Source organism: Loxodonta africana, chromosome 24 (genome assembly GCF_030014295.1).
Source record: "Loxodonta africana isolate mLoxAfr1 chromosome 24, mLoxAfr1.hap2, whole genome shotgun sequence".
NCBI classification, from domain to species: domain Eukaryota; kingdom Metazoa; phylum Chordata; class Mammalia; order Proboscidea; family Elephantidae; genus Loxodonta; species Loxodonta africana.
This window is the reverse complement of record NC_087365.1, coordinates 15,181,763-15,205,252: the sequence shown is the minus strand read 5'-3', so window position 1 is coordinate 15,205,252 and position 23,490 is coordinate 15,181,763. Positions and strand designations below refer to the sequence as shown.

At 37.8% G+C, this 23,490-nt stretch overlaps 1 protein-coding gene across 1 annotated transcript in view; it reads right to left on the bottom strand.

The window, feature by feature from the left end:
* The window catches only part of SEL1L2 (SEL1L2 adaptor subunit of SYVN1 ubiquitin ligase), a 74,890-nt gene extending 55,579 nt beyond the window's left edge, over nt 1-19,311 (bottom strand). The window contains exons 1-2 of the mRNA XM_064275766.1: nt 19,262-19,311; nt 9,854-10,016 (exon numbers count right to left, since the gene is read on the bottom strand). Of these exons, the coding sequence (XP_064131836.1) occupies nt 9,854-10,016; nt 19,262-19,311 (213 nt within the window). The remainder of the gene's footprint in view (nt 1-9,853; nt 10,017-19,261) is intronic.
* Between the last annotated feature and the right edge of the window lie 4,179 nt (nt 19,312-23,490).

Genomic DNA, 23,490 nt, shown 5'->3' with positions numbered 1-23,490 from the left:
CAACAATTTCATGGTTTAACTTATTACATTTCCCAGCCTCTTTAGCTGTCAGGTATGGCCATGTGACTACATTTTGACCAATGGATGTGAGTGATAGTGATGTGAGCTATTTTCAGGTCATGCTCTTAAAGGCATGCCTTCTCTTTCCACCTTTCTTCTTCCCATTGGTTGGGATTCTGACATGATGGCGAGCCATCTTGCACAATGCAGACAAGGACAACATCTTGAAGCTGGCAGAGACACAAAACAGAGGGAATCTTAGTCCCTGATGACTTCATAGAGCACAGCCACTGTCCCTGCTTGAATTTAACATTAGGAAAAACTATAATTCTGTCTTAAGTTATATTGAGTCTCAGTCATACTCAGCTAAGTCTATACCCTAAATCAGTGGTTCTCAAATATAGTCTGTGGATCCCTCAGAACTGCAGGACCCTTTCAGCAGGTCTGTGAGGTCAAAGATATTTTCATAATAATACAAAGACATTATTTGCCTTTTTCCTCACGTTGACATTTGCACTGATGGTACAAAAGCAATGTTAGGTAAAACTGCTGGCATTTTAGCATGCATCTGGTAAGTGCACCAAACTGCTGAATTCTGGAATAGTACCAAAGAATAATATCCACAATTATCTAGGAGCAGGCTATTAAAATACTCTTCCTTTTCTTAACTACATATTTGCATGTGGACAGATTTTCTTATATACCTCAACCAAAACAACATATCACAACACACATTGAATGCAGAAGTAGGAATGAGAATCCTTCTATAAAACCAGATATTACAGAGATTTGCAAAAACATAAATGCTACTCTTCTCATTAAACTTTTTGAAGATATAGATTTTTTAATAAAAATATGTATTTATGTGAACATATGGGTCCTAGTGGTGCAGTGGTTAAGAGCTTGGCTGCTAACCAAAAGGCCAGCAGTTCAAATCTACCAGCTGCTCCTTGGAAACCCTATGGGCCAGTTCTACTCTGTTCTATAGGGTTGTTATGAGTCGGAATTGACTTGATGGCAATGGGTTTATGTGAACATTTAATGGGCTTATTATTTTTAATGAAATAATAAATACGTTTGAAAAATTTCTCTGTTTTAATTTCTAACATGGCAAATATTGATCTAAAGCTGTTTGAGGCCGTCAATAATTTTTAAGACAGTAAAGAAGTTTGAGACCAAAAAATTTTGAGAACTTCTGTTTTAACTAATACAAAGACCTGGATATGATGATCCCATATTATGGATATATGTTAGCAAAAGTATTGTCTGGTAGGAACTTGACATGTGAAGTCCCACCCCAGATGAGGCTGTGTGCTATGCATCATCTCAGGCCTAGGGAATATGAAAGAGCTAATGCAGAAGGAATGCTGACAGGGCAGAGCTCTGGAAGGCCCACTTGGTGGAGGCCCAGATGCTAGAAGAAGCAGAAGTAAGGTGGGGATAATACATTGGTATTTACTGGAAGTACATAAAAATAGCAGTTAGACTGCCAACTCCTAAACCCTGCCCTGTGCAGCCAGGCATATAGTGCTTCCCTGGAGAAACTGAATCAAGGAGACTTTTGACTTGGTAACACAAGCACATAGAAGAATGGAGGTAAAGCACCAGACTGAAAACATAGGTATTAAAGAAAAGCCTATATTTTATATGGTGAGTTTTCAAGTCCCTTGCCCAGACCGCTAACATTTATAACCCCGTGCTTGAGTTATCTGTGATACTTTCTACTCTCTAACCCCAAATAGCCAATCTACCATCAACTTCCAATGAATTTTACTGTTAAAATATTTCTCACATTTATTCCTTCCAGTACCTCCCTATTGTGAGCTATTCTCCGTTCTCATCCGGGCTACTACAAGAGTCACTGCTTGCTCCCCTCCTGTCCAGTCTATATCTGTGGTCAGAGCCACATCTGATTATGTCACCCTTGCCCTATTTCAAACATTTCAGTGGCTTCCCATTGGTCTTAAATATTCTCTTGGGTATACTAGGTCAACACTCATATCATCTTTAAATAATGGTAATTTTGTCAGTTTCTATTTGCGACACTTATTTCCTTTAATCAGGTAGAACTTCTGGATTTTAATAGGGGCATTCTTGTGTTTTGCTGTTAATATGTACATTTTACTGTTCATTTCAGTTAAATTGTCTTGGCTTAGTAATTTTTTAAATCAGAAATAAAATTGAATCTTATCACATTCCTTTCCAGTATGCATTAAAATTACTTATAATTTCTTCTCTCAGCATATTAATATAATTCATTTAACCATCATTTACTGAGCAGGTCATGCAATGGACTAGTCTATACATTGAAGATACAGAAATCTGTAAGACAGTCAAAATCTTTCCCTCAAGGAGTTTACATTCTGGTAGGGGAAAGGACAACAAAACAAAATCAATATATGGTAGCTATAAGTACCATGAAGAAAAATGATGCAGGGTAAGGAGATGGAAAGTTGTAGGTGCTACTGGCATAGTGGTTAAGTGCTACGGCTGTTAGCCAAAAGGTTGGCAGTTTGGATCCACCAGGTGCTCCTTGGAAACTCTATGGAGCAGTTCTACTCCGTTCTATGGGGTCACTGAGTTGGAATCGACTCAATGGCAATGGGTGTTTATCGAGATCAAGTTACAGAAATGTATTCTTGATGTTGAAATATATATTTTTGATTAAAAAAACCTACTTGATTTTATTTAATGCCTCTTGATTTTCCAAAATTTTATTTAAAATCTTACATCGATATTCATAAGTAAAATCAGTGTTTTTATTGAGGTATTGTAGAATGATTCTTAAATTTTTTTTTCAGATGATTAAATAATAAAAGAATATTCCTGATGATTCGGTAGAGTTTGCCAGTAAAAACCACCTGAGTTTAGTGTCTTTGGGGAGACTTTGTTGCTGTATTTAGTGCCGTCAAGTCAGTTCCGACTGATAGTGACCTGATGTATAACAGGACTAAATGTTGCCAGGTCCTGCACCATCCTCACAATCCTTAACTAAGTTTGAGCTCATTGTTGCAGCCATTGTGTCAATTCATCTTGTTAAGGGTCTTCCTCTTTTCGCTGACTCTCTATTTTACCAAGCATGCTGTCCTTCTCCAAGGATTGGTCCCTCCTGATAACATGTCCAAAGTAAGCAATATGAAGTCTCACCATCCTTGCTTCTAAGGAACAGTCTGGTTGTACTTCTTCCAAGACAGATTTGTTCGTTTTTGTGACAGTCCATGGTATATTCAATATTCTTCACTAACACCATAATCCAAATGCATCAATTCTTTGGTCTTCTTTATTCATTGCCCAACTTTTGCATGCATATGAGGCCATTGAAAGTGCCATGTCTTGGATCAGGCGCACCTTAGTTATCAAAGTGACATCTTTGCTTTTTAACACTTTAAAGAGATCTTTTGCAGAGATTTGCCCAATACAATATGTCGTTTCATTTCTTGACTGTTGCTTCCATGAGTGTTAATTATGGATCCATGTAAAGTGAAATTCTTCACAAGTTCAATATTTTCTCCATTTACAATGATGCTGCTTATTGGATCACTTGTGAGGATTTTTGTTTTCTTTATGTTGAGGTGTAATCCGAACTGAAGGCTATAGTCTTTGATCTTCATCAGTAAGTGCTTTAAGCTCTCTTCACTTTCAGCAAGCAAGGTTGTGTCATCTACATATCACAGGTTGTTAATGAGTCTTCCTGCAATCCTGGTGTCTTGTTCTTCTTCATACAGCCCAGCTTCTAGGATTATTTTCTCAGCATTGACTGAATAAGTGTGGTGAAAGGATACAACTCTGATATACGCCTTTTCTGATTTAAAACCGCGCAATATTCTCTTGTTCTGTTCTAATGACTGCCTCTTGGTCAATGTACAGGTTCTGCACGAGCACAATTAAGTGTTCTGGAATTCCCATTATTTGCAATGTTATCCATAATTTATTATGATCCACACTGTCAAATGTCCTTGCACAGTCAATAAAACATAGCTAAACATTAAACATCTTTCTGGTACTCTCTGCTATTAGCAAACATCCATCTGACATCAGCAATGATATTCCTCATTTCACACTCCCTTCTGAACCCAGCTTGAAATTCTGTCAGTTCCCTTTTGATGTATGGCCATAGCCATTTTTTAATTGTCTTCAGCAAAATTTTACTTACATGTTATATTAATGATATTTTTTTGATAATTTCTGCATTCCATTCAATCACCTTTCTTTGGAATGGCCATGAATATGGACCTCTTCCAGTCGGTTGGTCAAGTAGCTGTCTTCAGAATTTCTTGGCATAGATGAGTGGGCATTTCCAGCATTGCATTCATTTGTGGAAACATCTCAATTGGTAGTCTGTCAATTCCTGGAGCCTTGTTTTTTTGGCCAATTCCTCCAGTGCAGCTTGGACGTCTTCCTTCAGTATCATCAGTTCTTGATCATATACTATCTCCTGAAATGGCTGAAAGTCAACCAATTCTTTTTGGTACAGTGAATCTGTGTATTCCTTGCATCTTCTTTTGATGCTTCCTGCCTATATAATCCTTCAATATTGCAACTAGAGGTTTTATTTTTTTCTTCATTTATTTCAGCTTGAGAAATGCTGAGTATGTTTTTCTCTTTTGGTTTTCTAATTCTAGGCCTTTGCATATTTCATTATAATACTTTACCTTATTTTCTCCAGCCACCCTTTGAAATCTGATCAGCTCTTCTACGTGATCATTTCTTCTGTTCACCTTGGCTATTGTACATTTGAGATCATCCGTTTTGGTCTTTTCTTTTTTTTTTCTTTTTAATGACCTTTTGCTTTCTTCATGTATGATGTGCTTGATGTTATCCCACAACTCATCTGGTCTTCAGTCATTTCTGTTCAGTGCATCAAATCTATTCTTGAGATGATCTCTAAATTCAGGTGGGATATACTCAAGTTCATACTTTGGCTCTCATGGACTTGTTTTAATTTTCTTCAGCCTCAACTTGAACTTGCATAGGAGCGATTGATGGTCTTTTCCACAGTCGGCCCCTGGCCTGGTTCTGACTGATGATATTGAGCTTCTCCATCGTCCCTTTCCATAGATGTAGTTGATTTGGTTCTTGTGTATTCTATCCAGTGAGGTATACAGTAGGTATTCACGTTGTTGAAAAATGGTATTTCCAATGAATAAATCGTTAGTTTTGAAAAATTCAGTCATGCGATCTCCAGCACCTTTCCTATCGCCAAAGCCATAATTTCCAACTACTGATCCTTCTTCTTTGTTTCCAACTTCTGCATTCCAATTGAATGATTGCAGAGATTAATCTTTGACAGTTTCAATTTGTTTAGTAGTTACAGGTCCATTCCTGGTTTTTATCTCATTGGTATATAAGTGTGACTGAAAATACCCTGGAGAATCAACTGATTTATATTTTCTTGGAAAATTCTTTATTTCACCTAGATTATAATGTATTCATACAATGTTGATTATGGTATTGTCTCATAATTGTTTAACTTTCTCTGGTCATAGTTTTTATTCTAATTTTGTGCACTTGCTATTTCTTTTTTTCTTGGTCAGACTAGCCAGAGTTTTGTCATCATCATCTGGTTTTTTCAAGAACTAAAAAAAAAAAAAAAAGTTTTTTTCCTTTTTATCTGGTTTTTTAAAGAACTACCTGTTGATCTTATTTACCAAATTAATTATTTTTGTTCTCTAATTCTTTAATTTCTGTTTTTATATTTTATGTCCTATATTATATTTTGCTGTTCTTTTTTACAAGTTTTTTGTTATGTACACTCAAGTTTCTGTTTTATTAAAACAGCATTTAAAACTCTAAATTTTCTCTGCTTATGGCTTTTTTTTTTAAAAAAAAAATGGCTTTAGCCCATATTTCATAACTTCTGGTTTGTAATGTTATTGCTGTCATTGAGTTGCTAATATGTCATTTCAGTTTCTGGTTTATCTTTGCTATTTAATTAGGAAACTCTTGAAATTTTATAAGGAGTTTGATGTTATGTTCTTGTTATTAATATCTAGTTGATTGCTAGTACTCAGAGAATGTAGGATTTTTTAAAATAGAGACTTTTCTAAATGGAATAACTGAAAATTTTTGCAATTTTTTTTACAGTCTTTTACTTGCTTTTTAATTTTGTTTATGGTGCCTTTCCATATAAATTTTTTATTTTATATGCAGATATAGACAATGTATGCTTTTTTGTCTGCCTGGAATATTTTTGCAAAACTATGCTCCATCCGTTCTTAGTCCATTTGGTTCAGTAAGACTCCTCATTCCTTTATGAATGGGGGAAGGTGGTCACATGGCCCAGACTCAACCAGACAGATTACTATTCTCTTAGATGCAGTGATTGATTCACAGTGGGCTTGTGATCTAACCCAGGGCTTCTAGTGAAATCCTTGGGAAAGGAAACTGCTTTCTTTGCAGACACTTCCTGATGTAAGGCTAAGTCGATTTAGGGTTGCTTTTGGTGGCCATCTTTGCCTCACATGAGGCTAGTTTGCTCAAAATGAAGAATCACAGGAAAAAAGGAAAGTAAAAGACCAGGAAATTGTGTGCTGATGTCAACATTTTGGCCTCTGGATCCAGCTTACCTGAAAGGCAGCTACAACTTGAACTTCACAGCCACATAAACCGAAAAAATTCAGTTTTGCTTAAGTCAGCCAATATTAGACTGTTAGTCTTGCAACTCTTGGCAAGTTTGGATTCTCCTCAATTTAGAATCTGGTTTGGTTATGTACAAACTTTGTCCGTAAACAAATATATTGACATTTATATAAGAAAATGAAGATACTCTTCTATTCAGTTGGGCTTGTATTTTAAGATGCTTTCACCAACCATGTATCATTTTGTGCATAGCCTAGCACACTTTTTGACCCGATACTTCTGGAGAAATTTGTAAGGCCATGAATTTGTTGTTAAACTTCCATTCTGTGACTGGGGTGGGGAAGTTTCCTCTGTATAAAGCTCATTCTAGGAAGTAAGAATGGAAAATCATGATTTGGGCATGCTTCCTTTCTGTTTAGCAGAAAAATAACTATGAGTGATTTTGAATTAATTCTCTGGAGGTCTCAACTTCCATTTTGTTGTTTACTCTGCTTAAAGCATAGCAGGGAACTAGAGAAGTCAAAAGACATTATGGGCTGTCATGTAATAAATATATTGATTCTAGTCAGTGTTGTCCTATTCCTTTTCACTTGGGCATTGCTACCTAATAACTTTACAATAATCAATTTTTAGTATTTGGTCTCTTCCAGATATAAAGGTGAGATGAAATGAGTTGGATTATAGAGTGACTAAATCTTAATCCAGAAAAGAAATGCTGTGAGTTGAAAGAGAAACTACATAATAGTGATGGGATCAATGATACTGCCTGTAGTTTTTAAAGGTCAAGCCCTGCATGTTAGATTTTTTAATAAGACTTAATTCTGTACTTAACCATTGTGCTATGGCTTTTAAGGAAGTGTTATAGTAGTTTTCTGACATATAGTCTGACTCATGATGACCCTATAGGACAGAGTAGAACTGCCCCATAAAGTTTCCAAGGAGCACCTGGTGGGTTCGAACTGCTGACCTTTGGGTTAGTAGCTGAATGCTTAACCACTGTGCCACCAGAGTTCCTTATAAGGTTGCTATGAGTCAGAATCCGTATGAGTTGGAATTGACTTCATGGCAACTTTTTTTTTTTTTAATAGTAGCTAGGATTTGAATGTAAAGAGTTACGTGTAAACAATGTTTTATTATATTTTAAAGCAAATTACTGAGGTTTCATAATAACAATTTAAAAATTAAATAGTCTCCTTTTGCTTTTATATAAGGAATTATTATTAAAGGAGAAAAAAGATTAAGCAATTCTCCTTTAATTATCGTACAAGGCTTGAAAGCATCTGTGATCATTACTTTTAGCTCAGATTGCATATCAAAGTGTGAATCAACCCTAATGAACAACTCAGATACCGTCTGTACTCTTAATACAAAGAACATTCACATCAAGAGAAAATGCTCTACACAGGTAACCCTAGAATTAGGAAAATGATCACTAGGTTCTTACTAAAAATGATTTTTTCAGTAGTAGCTCGGTGCTAATAACTATAGTCCCTCTGAGAAATGCGTCTATAATTCAAATCTGAAATAAATAAAGAATTATGTGGAATCTTTGGTTTTGAGATAGAATTATTCTATAATCACAAACTATGGTAAAACATTTACTCACTCATATCCTTTCTCCTTTATATATGATCATAGTTATATATAATAGGCACCACCCATTTGTCAGTTTGTTGTACTGTGATGGTTTGTGTGTTGCTATGATGCTGGAAGCTATGTCACTAGTATTTCAAATATCAGCAGGGTCACCCATGGTGGACAGGTTTCAGTGGAGCTTTCAGACTAAAACAGAGTAGGAAAAAAGCCTGGCCATCTATTTCTGAAAATTAGCCAATCAAAACCCTATGGATCACAGAATATTGTCTGAGACTTCAACTAGCTTATTTTGGACATATTATCAGAAGGGATCTATCGCTGGAGAAGAACATTATGTTTGGTAAAGCGGAAGGCCAGTAAAGGCAAGGGAAACCCTTGATGAGGGGAACTGACATAATGGCCACAACAATGAACTCAAACATACCAACGATCATGGAGGTGGTGTAGGACTGGGCAACATTTTCTTCTGTTATACATGGGGTCGCCGTGAGTAGGAGCTGATTTGATGGAACAACATACGTAAAGAAAGGATTTTCTTATAATTCATAGTAAAACTATTTTTGAACTCTGTAACCAAATAAGTACATGTATCCAAGTTAAATACATATTTTTTAATATCAAAACTGTCCCAACAATGCCTGCCTTTCTGTACCAAGACAGCTGTGCCAATACATGACCAGTAATCATGTTGCAAACATTTTGTACTCAACTACTAACCTAAGGGTTGGTGGTTCAAACCCATGCAGCCGCTCCATGGAAGAAAGGCCTGGTGATCTGATTCCATAAAGATTACAGCCAAGAAAACCCTATGGAGCAGGTCTACGCTGTAACACACGTGGTTGCCATGAGTCAGAATTGCCTTGATGGCACCAGGTTAGTTATGCATTCAGAGTTGTTCCTCTCGGCACTGGGATTACATTCTCCACCTGATTCTCCTTAAAACCAGTGGCTAGCAATTTATGATCCATTAACTAGGATTAGAGGGTGGTCTGTGGCCATGCAAATAAAACCACATGAATGGGAATATGTGGAGTAAAACTCCTACTTTAGTTCTAAAATCCATGGGTTTCATGTACCAGTCATGTTAGAATTTCTTTTCTGGGAGTAATATTTTTACCTTGTAGCAAATGATTTATTTAAATACCTGTTAAAACCCATTGCTGTTGAGTCGATTCCAATTCATAATAACCCTATAGGACAGAGTGGAACTGACCCACAGGGTTTTATTTAAATACAGACAAATAAAATCTTTGATGTTGCCTTTATCCGATATTTTAGACTGAGTGGAAATGCCACTTCTTCCTTGAAGCCTTCCCTACTTGCCCCAGGCAAAGCCAGTTAGGCCCTCTTCTGTGCCTAAAATCTGTGCTGCAATGATTTGTTTACATTTCAGATTACCTGTAAGGACTTTGACCTATTAATATTTTTCTCCCTATCAACCTAGATTATGTTTTTAACCCATAGTAGTTATCCAAGAAACAGTTGTGGACTTAATGAATAAATTGATACACACACTGAAAAATAAGGCACATGTTCACTAGTTTAGAAAGAAATTATGTGGGCCTGGGGTCACACGTTAGAGTGGGAATACTATTGTTTAACTCCTTTCACATGTTATTTGTCTGTAGTTATTTTAGGATGTAACTATTTAAGGTTTCATTTTCCTTTCAAGACTCACGTTTTGGGCTTTATATGATCCTTCTTTAGCCAAGGACTCATATAATTGGATAGCTGCTGTTATGTTTTGCGTGCCAAAATTTCCAAATAGCAAAGCATCAGCCATTTTCTCCATAGCTTTCAAGTTTCCCATGTCAGCTGCTTTGGCAAAGAATAAGTAGGCTCTGTTTCAAGAACATGAAGGTAGAAGTTTTATTTTCAAAAATGAACATTTCTGTTCCCTCCCTCACACTACCTCTCTCTGACGAGTAGAACCCAGTTGTCATTGCTGCTAACAAAACAGGTCAGCTGAAGTTCTCATCACATCTCTAACCAGTAGGTTTTGTTGGTTCCTAGATCAGTCTAAAATTATCATTTCAAATATATCTGATACATGGTAAATTATTAAAAAAGGAGAAAGATACGGGATACATCACACTTCAAGCTTAGACACCAAGTGAAGTGAAAAATTCAGGTACTTGTCCTGAAATAGCGATCTCTCCCATAGGCATCCCCATTATTTATGAATATTTGTTTATTCGAACACTTTATAAGTGAATTCTGAAATAATTACAATTGTAATGTCATATCCAGGAAGTTACTATCATAAAAATGAAAGTCTCTTCATAATCCAAAGTAGTTTTCTAAAACAGAACACATTCTTCAGCACAAAAAGCAAGTCTGTTTGAGAAAACGATAACCAAACAAAACCATAATGGTTAGGGCTCTAGAGTCTGACTGCCTGGGTTCAAATCTTGACTACATCACTTACGGGTTTGGAAATGTCAGGCAAGTTACTTAACTTCTCTGTGTCTTTCTCGTGTGTAAAATGAGGATAATAATAGCACCTACTTCACAAGATTGCTTTGAAGACTGAATGAGATAATTCATGTTTGAAGTGCATGGCATAGTGCCTGGTATAAAATAAGCTGCTATTATTTCATAAATAATAAAATTAACTGTTATTATTATTATCTTAAGACTGTTGCATAGATTCTAAAGTTTTATAGTGTGGTAATTGTTCTCATAGAGTTAGGTGGTAAACAGTGTGAAAGCTAAGTGAGTACAAAAATAGATGCGGTAGGTGTAACTTACACTGCATGTTCCGATTTCCAGTCAGAAGTCACCTGGACCTGATCTGTATAATAAGCAGTGATGGAGAGCCTCGCAAGGTCAAAACATGTGTCAGAGACAGAGAGTGCTTTTGTAAAAATTATTTTTGTAAAAATTTATTTTTACTCTTATAACTTCCTTTTTGGAACCAACAAGACCAGAAAACATTAACCTCCACCTGTGACCTTGACTTAAATACAGAGAAGAATACACAAGTCTACCACTGCTACCAACTGAGAAGGGTCAGGAGACTCAGCTTTATGTACCTCCTCTGCATGCTGAAGCTAAAATAAGATGCTCTTGGACAAAGGATGAGCAAGAAAGGGCCCCAGTCTGAGAGACATCCAATTACGCATTAGAGTCTTAGATGGCAAAACAAAGGGTCTGTGCTCCGGTGGAATAAAAAAATTGAAGGGCTGGAAATGAGGAGGTCAAGCAAGAAATTAACCATGGTCAAAGCAAGCAAGCTCAGAGTTGGGGCCACAGGCAAACAAAAAGAAGGTCTCAAAGCTCAATGGGATAGGCATCTAGAAATGAGCCTGACCTTAGGATACAGGCTCCATTGAGCCCTTCTGTCACATGACTGCTGGTGCAGCTACATAGCTTGCTGGGCCAAGAAAGGAACCAACAAGAACCAAGGCACAGAAGCTTGAGCTGGGCTGCGGGAGCAAGCAGTATATCCAGTCACTGGTCCCATGGGGCAGCAACAGGCTGTAAGACAAATCCTTCTAAGTGTCTTTGATTTCAAATGTGGGGTGGGCACCTGCATCCTCTGTCAGAAAAGTCTAAGCTGATATAAAGGATATTATAAACAGGTTCTGCGACTGGAGATAGGGGCTGGTAGATTAGGTTGGGTTAAGGTCTGGGCTGCAGTCCCCATGAGGGAAAAACATTGGAGAAACTGGTCAACAAGGACAGATCCCAAAAAGAAAGTTCAGTTAGGTATTTTGATCATCTCTAAAGGATCTGGCGTTAGATGCTAAGGTGAGTGCTATGTGGGAAGGGGGCTAAATGCTTCTACTGGGCACATCAGTAACTTGGTGTAGGGCAGTAGCTTATCTCCAAAGCCTCTTTGCTGAAGGGAAGTGATTCTTAATGGAGGACCAGTTCTGACTTTCACTGAGGCTTCCTGGCTCCCTCAGACAAGTTTGCATCTCCCAGACATACGCTTACATACCATCTGGTCTTTTTATTTATTTTTTTTCCATCTGATCTTTTAACAGCATTGATTTGTTCAAAAATTTTTCTCACTCATGTGTAAGAAGAGGCTGAATGAATGAATGAATTGGGTCTGGACCTGGGCATGGATGAGCCAAAAGGACTAGTATACCTCTATCAATGCCACCCCAACCTTGGGAAGTGGCGAGCAAGGAGGGGTAGAACAGAGGAATGAATGGGAATGAAATGATTTCCCTTTGGTCAGTAAGTCGTGCATTCATTTTTCTCTTCCTGACCAGAATCTTGGCTATGGCTCTACAGGTATGCCTGGCTTAAGGGTAGAATGGGCCAGCCTCATAACACAAGGGGCTTTGCCCAGCTTGCCCACAAACTCCTGGCATCTCCTGATATGAGCAGATTTGTTGCTACAAACTCAGAAGGATCAGAAGATTCAGCTGTACGGACCCTCTGATGTATCCATGCTGCTGCAAAAAGGAGTGCTCTTCTGTCATCCTCAAGGACTGCAGCAGGATAGGCTAGACAAGAATAGCCTGGGATTGAATGACACCTAAGTAGGCATAAGGGCACCTGTACTGCTGAGTGGTCTGCTGCCCGGGCTGAGTTTTCTTCCTGTTTTTTGAATCAAAGAGGAAGGCTTTCTTTACAGCTTAAGCAGAGTTACTTGGAACCTTCTTAAGAACGATCTCAATCCATCAGACCGAATCCAGAATTCCCTGGACTTGATGGGGCACACCCAGTAGGCTCTTCATCTCCTTGAGTTTCCCTGTTGTAGGTAGAGCTAGTCTGAAATCTCAGGGGCCAGCCCCTTTTCTCCATTGTTCTCTAATCTAGAGAGGCTGGTTGAGAATGCCTATTCGTACTCATCCACACAGTGAGTGCCTTAGTGAGCCAACCTCCCTATCAGACTGAATTGTATTTTTCAGGTCTGATTTAACCCCAGCCTCATCATGATGATCCCCAGGGATGCACAGCAGAAGACCCAGGTTTTGTTGTTTTGGTTTCCTTGGCTCTTATAAAGAGCTTCTAATTCCACTTCCCCAAGAGAGAGGAAGTTGGTTTGAATTTCTCTGGGTACTCATCCCCCAACCCACTTTTCCTCACAGTTTAGTGGAAATAGTCTAGTTTATGGAATAAGAATGTTCTGGATTTGAATACTAGCTCCCTCACTTCTTTCTTCTCGGAAAAAGTAAAGAATCGTTTGACCCTTCATTTCCTCCTCTGCAATTTGGGGATAATAATTCATGTCTCCCACCACTCATCTATCAGTTTGTTTTACTGTGGTGGGTTTGCATGTTATTATGACACTGGAGGCTATTATTTCAAATACCAGCAGGGTCACCCATGGTGGTCAGGTTTCAGCAGAGCTTTCAGAATAGGATAGGCTAGGAAGAAGGACGTCTAAAACAATTGGCCAGTGAAGTCCTTACGAAAAGCAGTGGAACATTGTCTGATATAGTGCTGGAAGATGAGCCTCTCATGTTGGAAGTCCCTCAAAATATGACTGAGAAAGGGCTGCCTCCTCAAATTAGAGTCGATCTTAACTATACAGATGCAGGAAAGCTCTCAAGACCTTCATTTGCTGAAGTGGCACAACTCAAAATGAGAAGAAACAGCTACAAACATCCATTAATAATTGGAACATGGAATGTACTATGTATGAATCTAGGAAAATTGGAAGTTGTCAAAAATGAAATGGAATGCTTGAATATAGAGATCCTAGGCATTAGTGAGCTGAAATAGACTGGTATTGGCCATTTTGAATTGGACAATCACATGGTCTATTATGCTGAGAATAACAAACTAAGGAAGAGCAGCATCATATTTATTGTCAAAGAGAACATTTCAAGATCTGTCCTGAAGTACAATGCTGTACTTTCAGGGTAGATCTTGAAATAGGATAATATCCATATGCCTACAAGGAAGACCAGTTAATGCAACTGTTATTCAAATTTAAACACCAACCACTAATGGCAAATGTGAGAAAATTGAAGATTTTTACCAATTTCTGAAGTCTGAAATTGATCAAACATGCAATCAAGATGCATTGATAATTACTGGTTGTTGGAATGTTAAAGCTGGAAACAAAGAAGAAGGATCAATAGCTGGACAATAACACCTTGGTGATAGAAACCACAACAGAGATTGCACGATATACTTTTGCAAAACCAACAAACTATTCATTGGAAATATCTTTTGTCTACAACAAAAACAGCTACTACACATAGACTTTGCCAAATGGAATACACACAAATCAAATTGACTATATCTGTGGAAAGAGATGATGGAGAACAAGGCCAGGGGCTGACTGTGAAATAGGCCATCAATTGCTCATATGCAAGTTCAAGTTGAAGGTAAAGAAAATTAAAACAAGTCCACAAGAGCCAAAGTGCAACCTTGAGTATATCTCACCTGCATTTAGAGACAGCTCAAGAACAGATTTGACTCACTGAACACTGAACACCGAAGACCAGATGAGTTGTGGCAATGACATCAAGGACATCATACATAAAGAAACCAAAATATTAAAAAGAAAGAAAAGACCAAAATGGATGTCAGAAGAGACTCTTGAATGTACAGTAGCTAAAGCCAATGGAAGAAATGATCACATAAAAGAGCTGAATGGAAGATTTCAAAGGGTGGCTCAAGAAGACTAAGTAAAGTATTATAATGAAATATGGAAAGACCTGGAATTAGAAAACCAAAAGAGAAGAACTCACCTGACATTTCTCAAGCTGAAAGAACTGAGGAAGAAATTCAAGGCTCGAGTTGCAATGTTGAAGGATCCTATGGACAAAATATTGAACAACACAGGAAGCATCAAAAGGAGATGGAAGGAGTACACGGTGTCACTGTAACAAGAAGAATTGGTCAAAGTTCAACCATTTCAGCAGGCAGCATATGATCAAGAACTGATGGTACTGAAGGAAGAAGTCTAAGCTGTGGTGAAGGCATTGGCAAAAACCAAGGCTCCAGGAATTGACAGAATACCAACTGAGATCTTTCAGCAAACAGATGCAATACTGGAAATGCTCACTCTTCTATGCCAAGAAATTTGGAACATAGCTGCCTGGGCAACGACTGGAAGAGATACATATTTGTGCCCATTCCAAAGAAAGGTGGTCCAACAGAATATACAATTGTCTAACAATATCATTAATATCACATGCAGGTAAAATTATGCTGAAAAAGATAATTAAAAAATGGTTGCAGCAGTACATTGACAGGGAACCTCCAGGAATTCAAGCCTGATTCAGAAGAGGACGTGGAACAAGGGATATCATTGCTGGTGTCAGATGGATGTTGGCTGATAGCAGAGAATACCAGAAAGATGTTTACGTGTGTTTTATTGACTATGCAAAGGCATTCAACTGTGTGGATCATAAGAAAATATTGATAACATTGTGAAGAATAGGAATTTCAGAACACTCAATTGTGCTCATGAGGAACCTGTACATAGACCAAGAGGCAATCTTTCAAGCACGATAGGAGGATACTGCATGTTTTAAAATCAGGAAAGGTGTATGTCAGGGTTGTATCTTTCACCATACTTATTCAATCTGTATGCTGAGCAAATGATATGAGAAGCTGGACTATATGAAGAAGAATGCGGCATCATGATTGGAGGAAGACTCAACATTCTGAGATGTGCAGATGAACACAACCTTGCTTGCTTTAAGTGAAGAGGACTTGAAGCACTTACTCATGAAGACCAAAGACTATAGCTTTCTGTATGGATTTATACCTCAACATAAAAAAAAAAAAAAAAAATCCTAAGCAACACTGTCATAAACAGAGAAGATATTCAAGTTGTCAAAGATTTCATTTTGCTTGGATCCACAATCAACGCCCATGGAAGCAGCAGTCAAGAAATCAAACAACATATTGCATTTAGAAAATCTGCTGCAAAAGACCTCTTTAAAGTGTTAAAAAGCAAAGGGATCACTTTAAATACTGAGGTGCACCTGACCCAAGCCATGATATTTTCATTTGCCTCATATGCATGCAACAGCTGGACAATGAACGAGGAAGTCTGAAGAAGAATTGATGCCTTTGAATTATGATGTTGGTGAAGAATACTGAATATACTATGGACTGCCAGAAGTAAGAAAAAATTTGTCTCAGAAGTACAGCCAGAAAGCTCCTTAGCAGTAGGGATGTCAAGACTTAGTCTCAGGTAGTTTGGACATGTTATTAGGAGGGGCCAGGGACAGATTACCCAATAAACAAGGTAAGCACATGCTTAGGACAACAACAAAACAGCGGCAGGAAAGCAATGACCAATAGATGCTACGCAGATAGGACACAAGGAAATGTAAGCACTGCAGTGGAAGGTAACTGTCAGGGCAGTAAATGAAACTGGTATCAACTACAGTCCATCAGAATGTGCTGGCCAGAAACAAAGTTCACACAGGGTCAAGAGGTGCCCACACACAAGGTTGTTTAAGCTATGAGGGCCCTACAACTTTAACACCTTCATTGACTTCTGTCTCCTACGGTCCCCTCCCGTGTAACTCAAACTTCTTATCTCGGCAGGTTCTTGGGAGTATACTATTTCTGTCTAATAAACAAGAGGTGGAAGTGGGCAGTCAAGTCTAACTCTTGCTACATTAACCCTATATGCAATTGGATCCAACATAAGTGGTTACTAGGCAAGGACAGATTATATTAATAGATAACAGGCATCTGATCCATTTTGAGAGAACCATCTTGTACCACCATGTCTGCTGATGTAGCAGCTCCAGCCAGGAGGGCCAGCAATGCTCTTTTCCATGATACAAACACAAGGGTATGCTCTTGCACACATCCTGGTAAACAAGCAATGGAAACTCCAGTCCCAGATGACATGCAAAAGGTAGAGAATTCAGTAAATCGTCCATTGCAATGAATTCAATGAAGTTACTTTTTAACTGTATAGCATTTACACATATTTCTGACTTTAATGATCACAAACTGCACAACCGAATGCTCATTTTCACCCCTAAGGAGACTCAAAAACCCTCAGGGTACAATGATTCAAGAAAGACCCGGTGCATTATTCTAACTTTGTATGGAAGTAGATATTGTTTGGCAGCTTAATTTTGATGAAATCCTTGAAGAATTTGTAAGAGCAAAGAATAGAAAGAAATGTTTTTAGTTATATTAAAGATGAAAGATCTAACATTAAATATAATAATTTGATGTATTATTTGTTTCCTGATCATTAAGTTTTCTTTCATGACTTCATTTGGTCATTTATAATTATAGTATTTATTATGAAATAAACATCAAAATTGAAGTATGGGCTGTTTAAAGCAAAACTGGTAAAAGTCAAATTTTCATTGTGGGAGATCAACAGAATTTTACATTGATTGTTGAAACAACTAAGTTCACTAACTCATTTTCTTTGTTGTAGAATATGTGGAATATTCTTTCTGTAGAAAATGTGGTACACAGTAAAAATCTCAGTACCTTGCATTCAATAAAAATTTTATAATCCATTTCATCTCATTCTACTAAAATCAATATGCCACTTTTGTGTTCAGTCTCTAATATTATAGTTACATTTAAAAAGAAGTTACATCATGGATAGCTAAGACACACACACACACATACACACACATATGTATATATGACTCACATATCCTGTTTGAATGCATGAGTAAGCAGAGGAAGGGGCACCACAGATTATCATGCTTGGGGCCCTCACATGTCTAAATCTGGCCCTGAGAGAGACCAGTCCCCTGGAGAAGGACGTCATGCTTGGTAAAGTAGAAGGTCAGAGAAACAGAGGAAGACCCTCAACGAGATGCATTGATACAGTGGCTGTAACAATGGGCTCGAATACAGCAACGATTGTGAGGATGGCGCAGAACCAAGCAGTGTTTCATTCTGTTGTATATAGTATCACTATGAGTTGGAACCAACTTGATGGCACCTAACAACAATAACCAGCAATGCCTCAGGCTATCATGTGAGCAATGAATAACATTACACACATAAAGTGCCTAGAACCATACCTAGCGCAAAGTAGATGCTTGATAAATGGAAATTGTTGATGTTGTTGTACCCAGGGTCATAGTTGAATGCCGCTTCATCCTCTGTGCTCTTACCTTCTTCTTGAAGGCTTCATAGACTATGCTGTTGCTCTGTCTAGGGCTGGCTATCACAGCCCTGGGATGCTTCTCTGAGGGCTGGCATGCCCAGTCTGTGCTAACACAAGGAATTGTGTTGGGGGTTCAGGCCTATTGTTTCTACCATTGGTGCAAGGCACCATTGCTTTCTTCTCCCCCACACTTTTTACTTACTAATTGGAGGACTAGAGGTAAAAATAACATACCTTGGTTACTATGTTAGGCATTGTTCTAAGAACTTGATTTGTATTATTCAGGGCGCAGAGAGGTTAAGTAACTTGCCCAGGATCATACAGCTAGTAAATAGTAGAGCTAGGATTTGGTCCCAAGGTTTTAATTAGAGCCTTGAGGGGTGACCTCAAGTTGTGCCTCTCAATGAGGGCGAGAAGATATTTCTGCCTCTTGGGGCAAGGCAGACAAGTGGAAAGAGAAACATTGGATGTGGAAAGAGAAACATTGGATGTGGAATGAGAATATGTGGCCACAGCTCAGTGACCTACCAGCTGTATACCTAAGGTCATCTCACTTTAACATCTTTGAATATCTGTTCCCAACTTTTAAAGGCAAAAAATGAAGCTCTACTTACCTCACAAGACTGTTGTAGAGTAAAATGGAATCACATACATGAAAGTGCTTTGAAAGCTATGCAGAGCTGTACAAATGCTCAGTTAGGCAGAAAAATGCATTGTAAAACAGCAACTACTCTAATTCAAATAAAACACATTTTATTTCATTTGAAATATCTCATAAATAAAGCTAAAATAGAATGTTTTTGCTTGAATTCTCAGATCAGTGCCTTAATTCTTCACTTAATGTATAGGAACCACAATTTCATATGCAGTTTTTCTGCTTGTTTAAGCTAGCTAATTTGTAGAATTCTTTTCAAACACCATTCAAGCCTTTGAAAAACAAAAGCTTATGGGAAAATGTTATTGCAATGAGCTTTTAATGACAAACTAAATTTTGGGTTATCCTTTTTACTCATCTTGGAAATGTAGCTTGGGTAAGGTAACTGGATGAGGACGTACTTTGCTTTTTGTTTTTGGCTTTTAGACTGCTGGAGAATCTTGATGCCCATCTTAAATAGGTGGTCTCCTTCATCTGTGAAATTTTTCTTTGCTTGGCTTTTTACTGCAAGTGGATAAACAAGGGAAAATAAACAGAGCAACATTATTCTTATGTTTTATACTTGAGAAACAGGGTATTTATTCTCATGGAAGCCAGATTTCTGGAGTCCATAGAGGTGGGGTGACCCACCCAGGCCAATGCCATGAGATGTTCTTTTGAATCCTGAGCCTTGAAGAAATTGGTTTCTAAAAGTAACCCTGGAGTTGAACAATGATTTAAATAAATTAGTAAAGGCTATTTTGCCTTAGGCATTGTATTCATTTAAAGAATTATCTGTGTGCAGTCAGTTTAGAAAAACAGAAATTCCAGGGTTAGACTAGAAGGTGTGTTTTAGGGTAAATTGCTATTATATAAACACTGTTCTGGCCCTGTTCACAGGGCAATGTTGATAAGATCAAGTATAAGAATCTTTGGAAGTTCTCTCATCTTTGGAACATTTTTGACTCCCTAATCAGAATGTCACCCCAATTTGCAAATCGTATATTAAATAACATAGGGTCGCTATGAGTCGGAAATGACTCGATAGCACTATATTAAATAAACTTCAGTTTCTATTATTGGCTTAATATGATTTTTGTTTTAACATATGTAAAAACGATGTATTGGTATAAAGAGCTATTGTTCTGTATATTTCTATAATGATCTCAAATCCCATAAGTTTTAAGACGCTCTTATGCTTTCAAAATATTCATATGAATGTGTACTCATAATATGAACTTACAAATATGTCTACCTTTGTGAGGCTCTCTAACATTAACCTGTAAGTCATTAGTAACCTGTAAGTCATTAGTAACCTGTAAGTCATTAGTAACCTGTAAGTCATTAGTAACCTGTAAGTCACAAAAAAGTTATTTAGAAAACTTCTGAACTTAGACATAAAAACCTAGAAGCATATGTAAAGGACATAAATAACTAAGTTCACTTTGACCTGGCATGCTGTGATACAAGAAAATGTAACATAAATTTAAACAACCTCCTTAATTTCTAACCTTGAAGAAATAAGTGTGTCATTCAGCTACTCTCTAACTCTGAAGAAAAGACATAATATACTAGTCTTTGACGTCACACTGGCCCTTGTTGTGTGGAGCCAAGGTGATAAATTCATGTATAAACCCTAAATTTCTGCTCATTCACTGAGAGAAGGCAGAGATGAAAGTGAGATTCTGTCCACCACTGCTGACCTAGCTACAAAGGACCTCCACGGAGTTTGAGATGTGGTTAAACCTTCCTCCTGAGACCTCTCATTAAAGTTGAAAGCCCAAAGTCTAAAGATGGGAATTCTAACCATTGAACTAACATTGTAATTGTTGATTCTGATCTCTGGTTCTAAATGAATGCTATGAGGTCTTACTTGGGTGCCCTACCATGACTACCTTGTGATAAACTAAAAGAGCTTATGTATTACAAACCTGAGTATCTCTCTATTAATTTTCTAAGATAAAATCCTACACAACAGCTATACAATACTTTGAATTTTGCTCAAGCTATTTTTTTTTTTTTTTTTACCTCTGTATTTCAAGAAGAGCACCTCAACCTTTATATTATTCCCAAGCTTTAGGGGCTTCTTTAGGTCAGAAAGCAGAGGTTGCCTCTTCCTATCTTCTGTAAAAAGAGTTCCTGAGAGTAGGAGGGAGACAGATGTTCCCAGCCTGGGAAAGGGATATAATTTAGCTGGTTCTGGAAGGTTCTTGCAGGTTCCGTAAGCGAAAGACAGGAAGGAAGAGGAAGAAAAGTGTAGAGCACCCTAGAGGCAGGATCTTAGGCCCCAGGCTCTCAGCCCTGACTCTTTAGTCTAAGTGTGATCCATAAACCTCAGAGTCATCAGATTCCAAGAGAACGTGAGGACATGGGCAATAGACGTCTCAGAGATGACCACAGTGCATCTAGGGTTGAAGGCGGGAATCTACTCGAATTTGCTCTGCCCAAGGCTCCTTCTCTCTCCCTGAGAAACTTTCAAAGACCTTTGAGAAGACACACAGAGAGAGCACCAATAATGATTTACCTTGTTGGGGGAGGCAGGCTCAGATTTTACAGGATTTAAAGAAAATAAAGAAATGAAATTTCACCTGCTATAATAATTATGTTTTTCAAACATCTATACAATACTTTACAGTCTTCAAAAGTTTGTAGGTTACAGGTTGGAGAGTCAGCCTTAGAAACACCTGCCCCCACAACAACATCACAGTGCCTCTCCAAGTTCATGACAGCACTCAGTGAAACCTCTGATTAGGCAACAACCTGAAGCCATTTCCAAGGAGACGCTTTAAGGGATCTGATGCCTCATTAATAAGGCCACAAAGAACTTTAAGTGGCCCCTGTTTTTCTTCTTTCTGACAAGCTATGAGAGTTTTCCATTTTCTTTTTCAAATTAAGAATTTTAATTTAACTTAAAAGCCAATTTACAATTATCTTGAAGGCTTCAAGTTATCCAAGCAATTTTATATATTTAGCACTAATTTCTGCTTTTAGTTATATGTTATCTATCCTAATGACTAAAGAGGAAAAAATAGCAGGAAAAACCTACTAGCTTGTGCCTGGAATAGTAATTGCTTCTATTAATATGCTTTCAAAGAATGAGAATAAATTTTGAAATGTTAACTCTGCATGCATATACATATGAGAAATGATTTATCGCCACATATTTCTATTGCTGACTTTTTTTTTTTTTGAAATTCTTTTTTGGCTTTCCTAAGTATTGAAATACAAATGTCCTTTACTATAAACCAGTTGTTGCCAACTCCAATTCATAGCTACCCCATGTGTATTACAGTAGCACTGTGCTTCACAGAGTTTTCAACGACTGAATTTTGGAAGTAGATCACCAGGCCTTTTTTCCAAGGCATCTATCTCTGTGTGGACTCGAACCTCCAATCTTTGGGTTAATAATCGAGTGCATTAACAGTTCGCATCATCCAGGGGCTAGAAAGAGGGCTCAATCATCAGACAAAGGTATCCTGACGACGCTTTAATTTCGTTCTTATGATTTCACACTTGGCAAATCAGGGGAAAGGACAGTTAGGAAACAGTTTGAAGAGGCTGTCATGGACTTAAGGTAGAGGACCTTCATGAGTCCAGAGTCCTCTGAATGCGCAGCCAGTGGACACCTGTTTTTCTGGCCTCATAGGTGACCTATCATAAGTGAGAAAAGTGCTGACGCGAGCCTCAGGAATTAAAAAAGGCAGAGTAAACGCGTCAGATTATTATTTAAAATGGCACAAGGGCTCCGTTCAAATGAATTTATATTTCAGTGTTTGTCAGGGTTTTATTCATAATTCATATAGAGTTTATGTATGACATTTTGTGACTTCCTCATTCTGGTCATCATTACTCCATATGTAACTGGGACGCTCAATCAGAACTGCGATGACAAGCTGCGCCTTCCCCCTGTGAAGGGGATGCACCCAAACTCAGCTTCTCGATAGATTAGTGGCTATCTTATAAATGTGAGAGATAAAAATGGGAAAGTCTTTCCTCTGCAGAAAATCTTGCCTACCCAGACGCTGCATCCTTTCATATCTAATTTCTATTGTACTTCGTATAAACCAACTTCAGCTTCCACTTTTCTGAATAATGCATTAGAAGAGCTCATCACATCTGCCCTTAATGTGTGCCAGGAAGATACAATTCCAGACAACAAGGGAGGAGAATAACGACCCATTACTAAAAATAACATTCCATCCAAGAAAGAATGACTCAGCAAAGGGCTTAGAGGGATAAAGATTCAATCAACTCGAATGCACTTGAATAAAAACACAGATATTTAAATAATCAAGATTATTCACTGTCTCCAGATCATTGCTATCAGACATAAATACCTCTAGCGGTATTGCTAGGAAATGAGAGACAAATTGTATTATAAGTAGAAAACATATTTCCTCTTCAAGTATATACTAAATAAATTAAATAGCAGGCATCTGATTTACAAAGATATAATTAACTGTCTAAACTCTCAATTTAGCAGAAAGAATTATGGTTTCTAAAACAAGTGAAAAATAAAAACAGTATTACATATATAACATATATATTGGAGCTCTGGTGGCACAGTGGTTAAGAGCTCAGCTGCTAACCGAAACCTTGGCAGTTTGAATCCATCAGCTGCTCCTTGGAAACCCTATGGGGCGGTTTTACT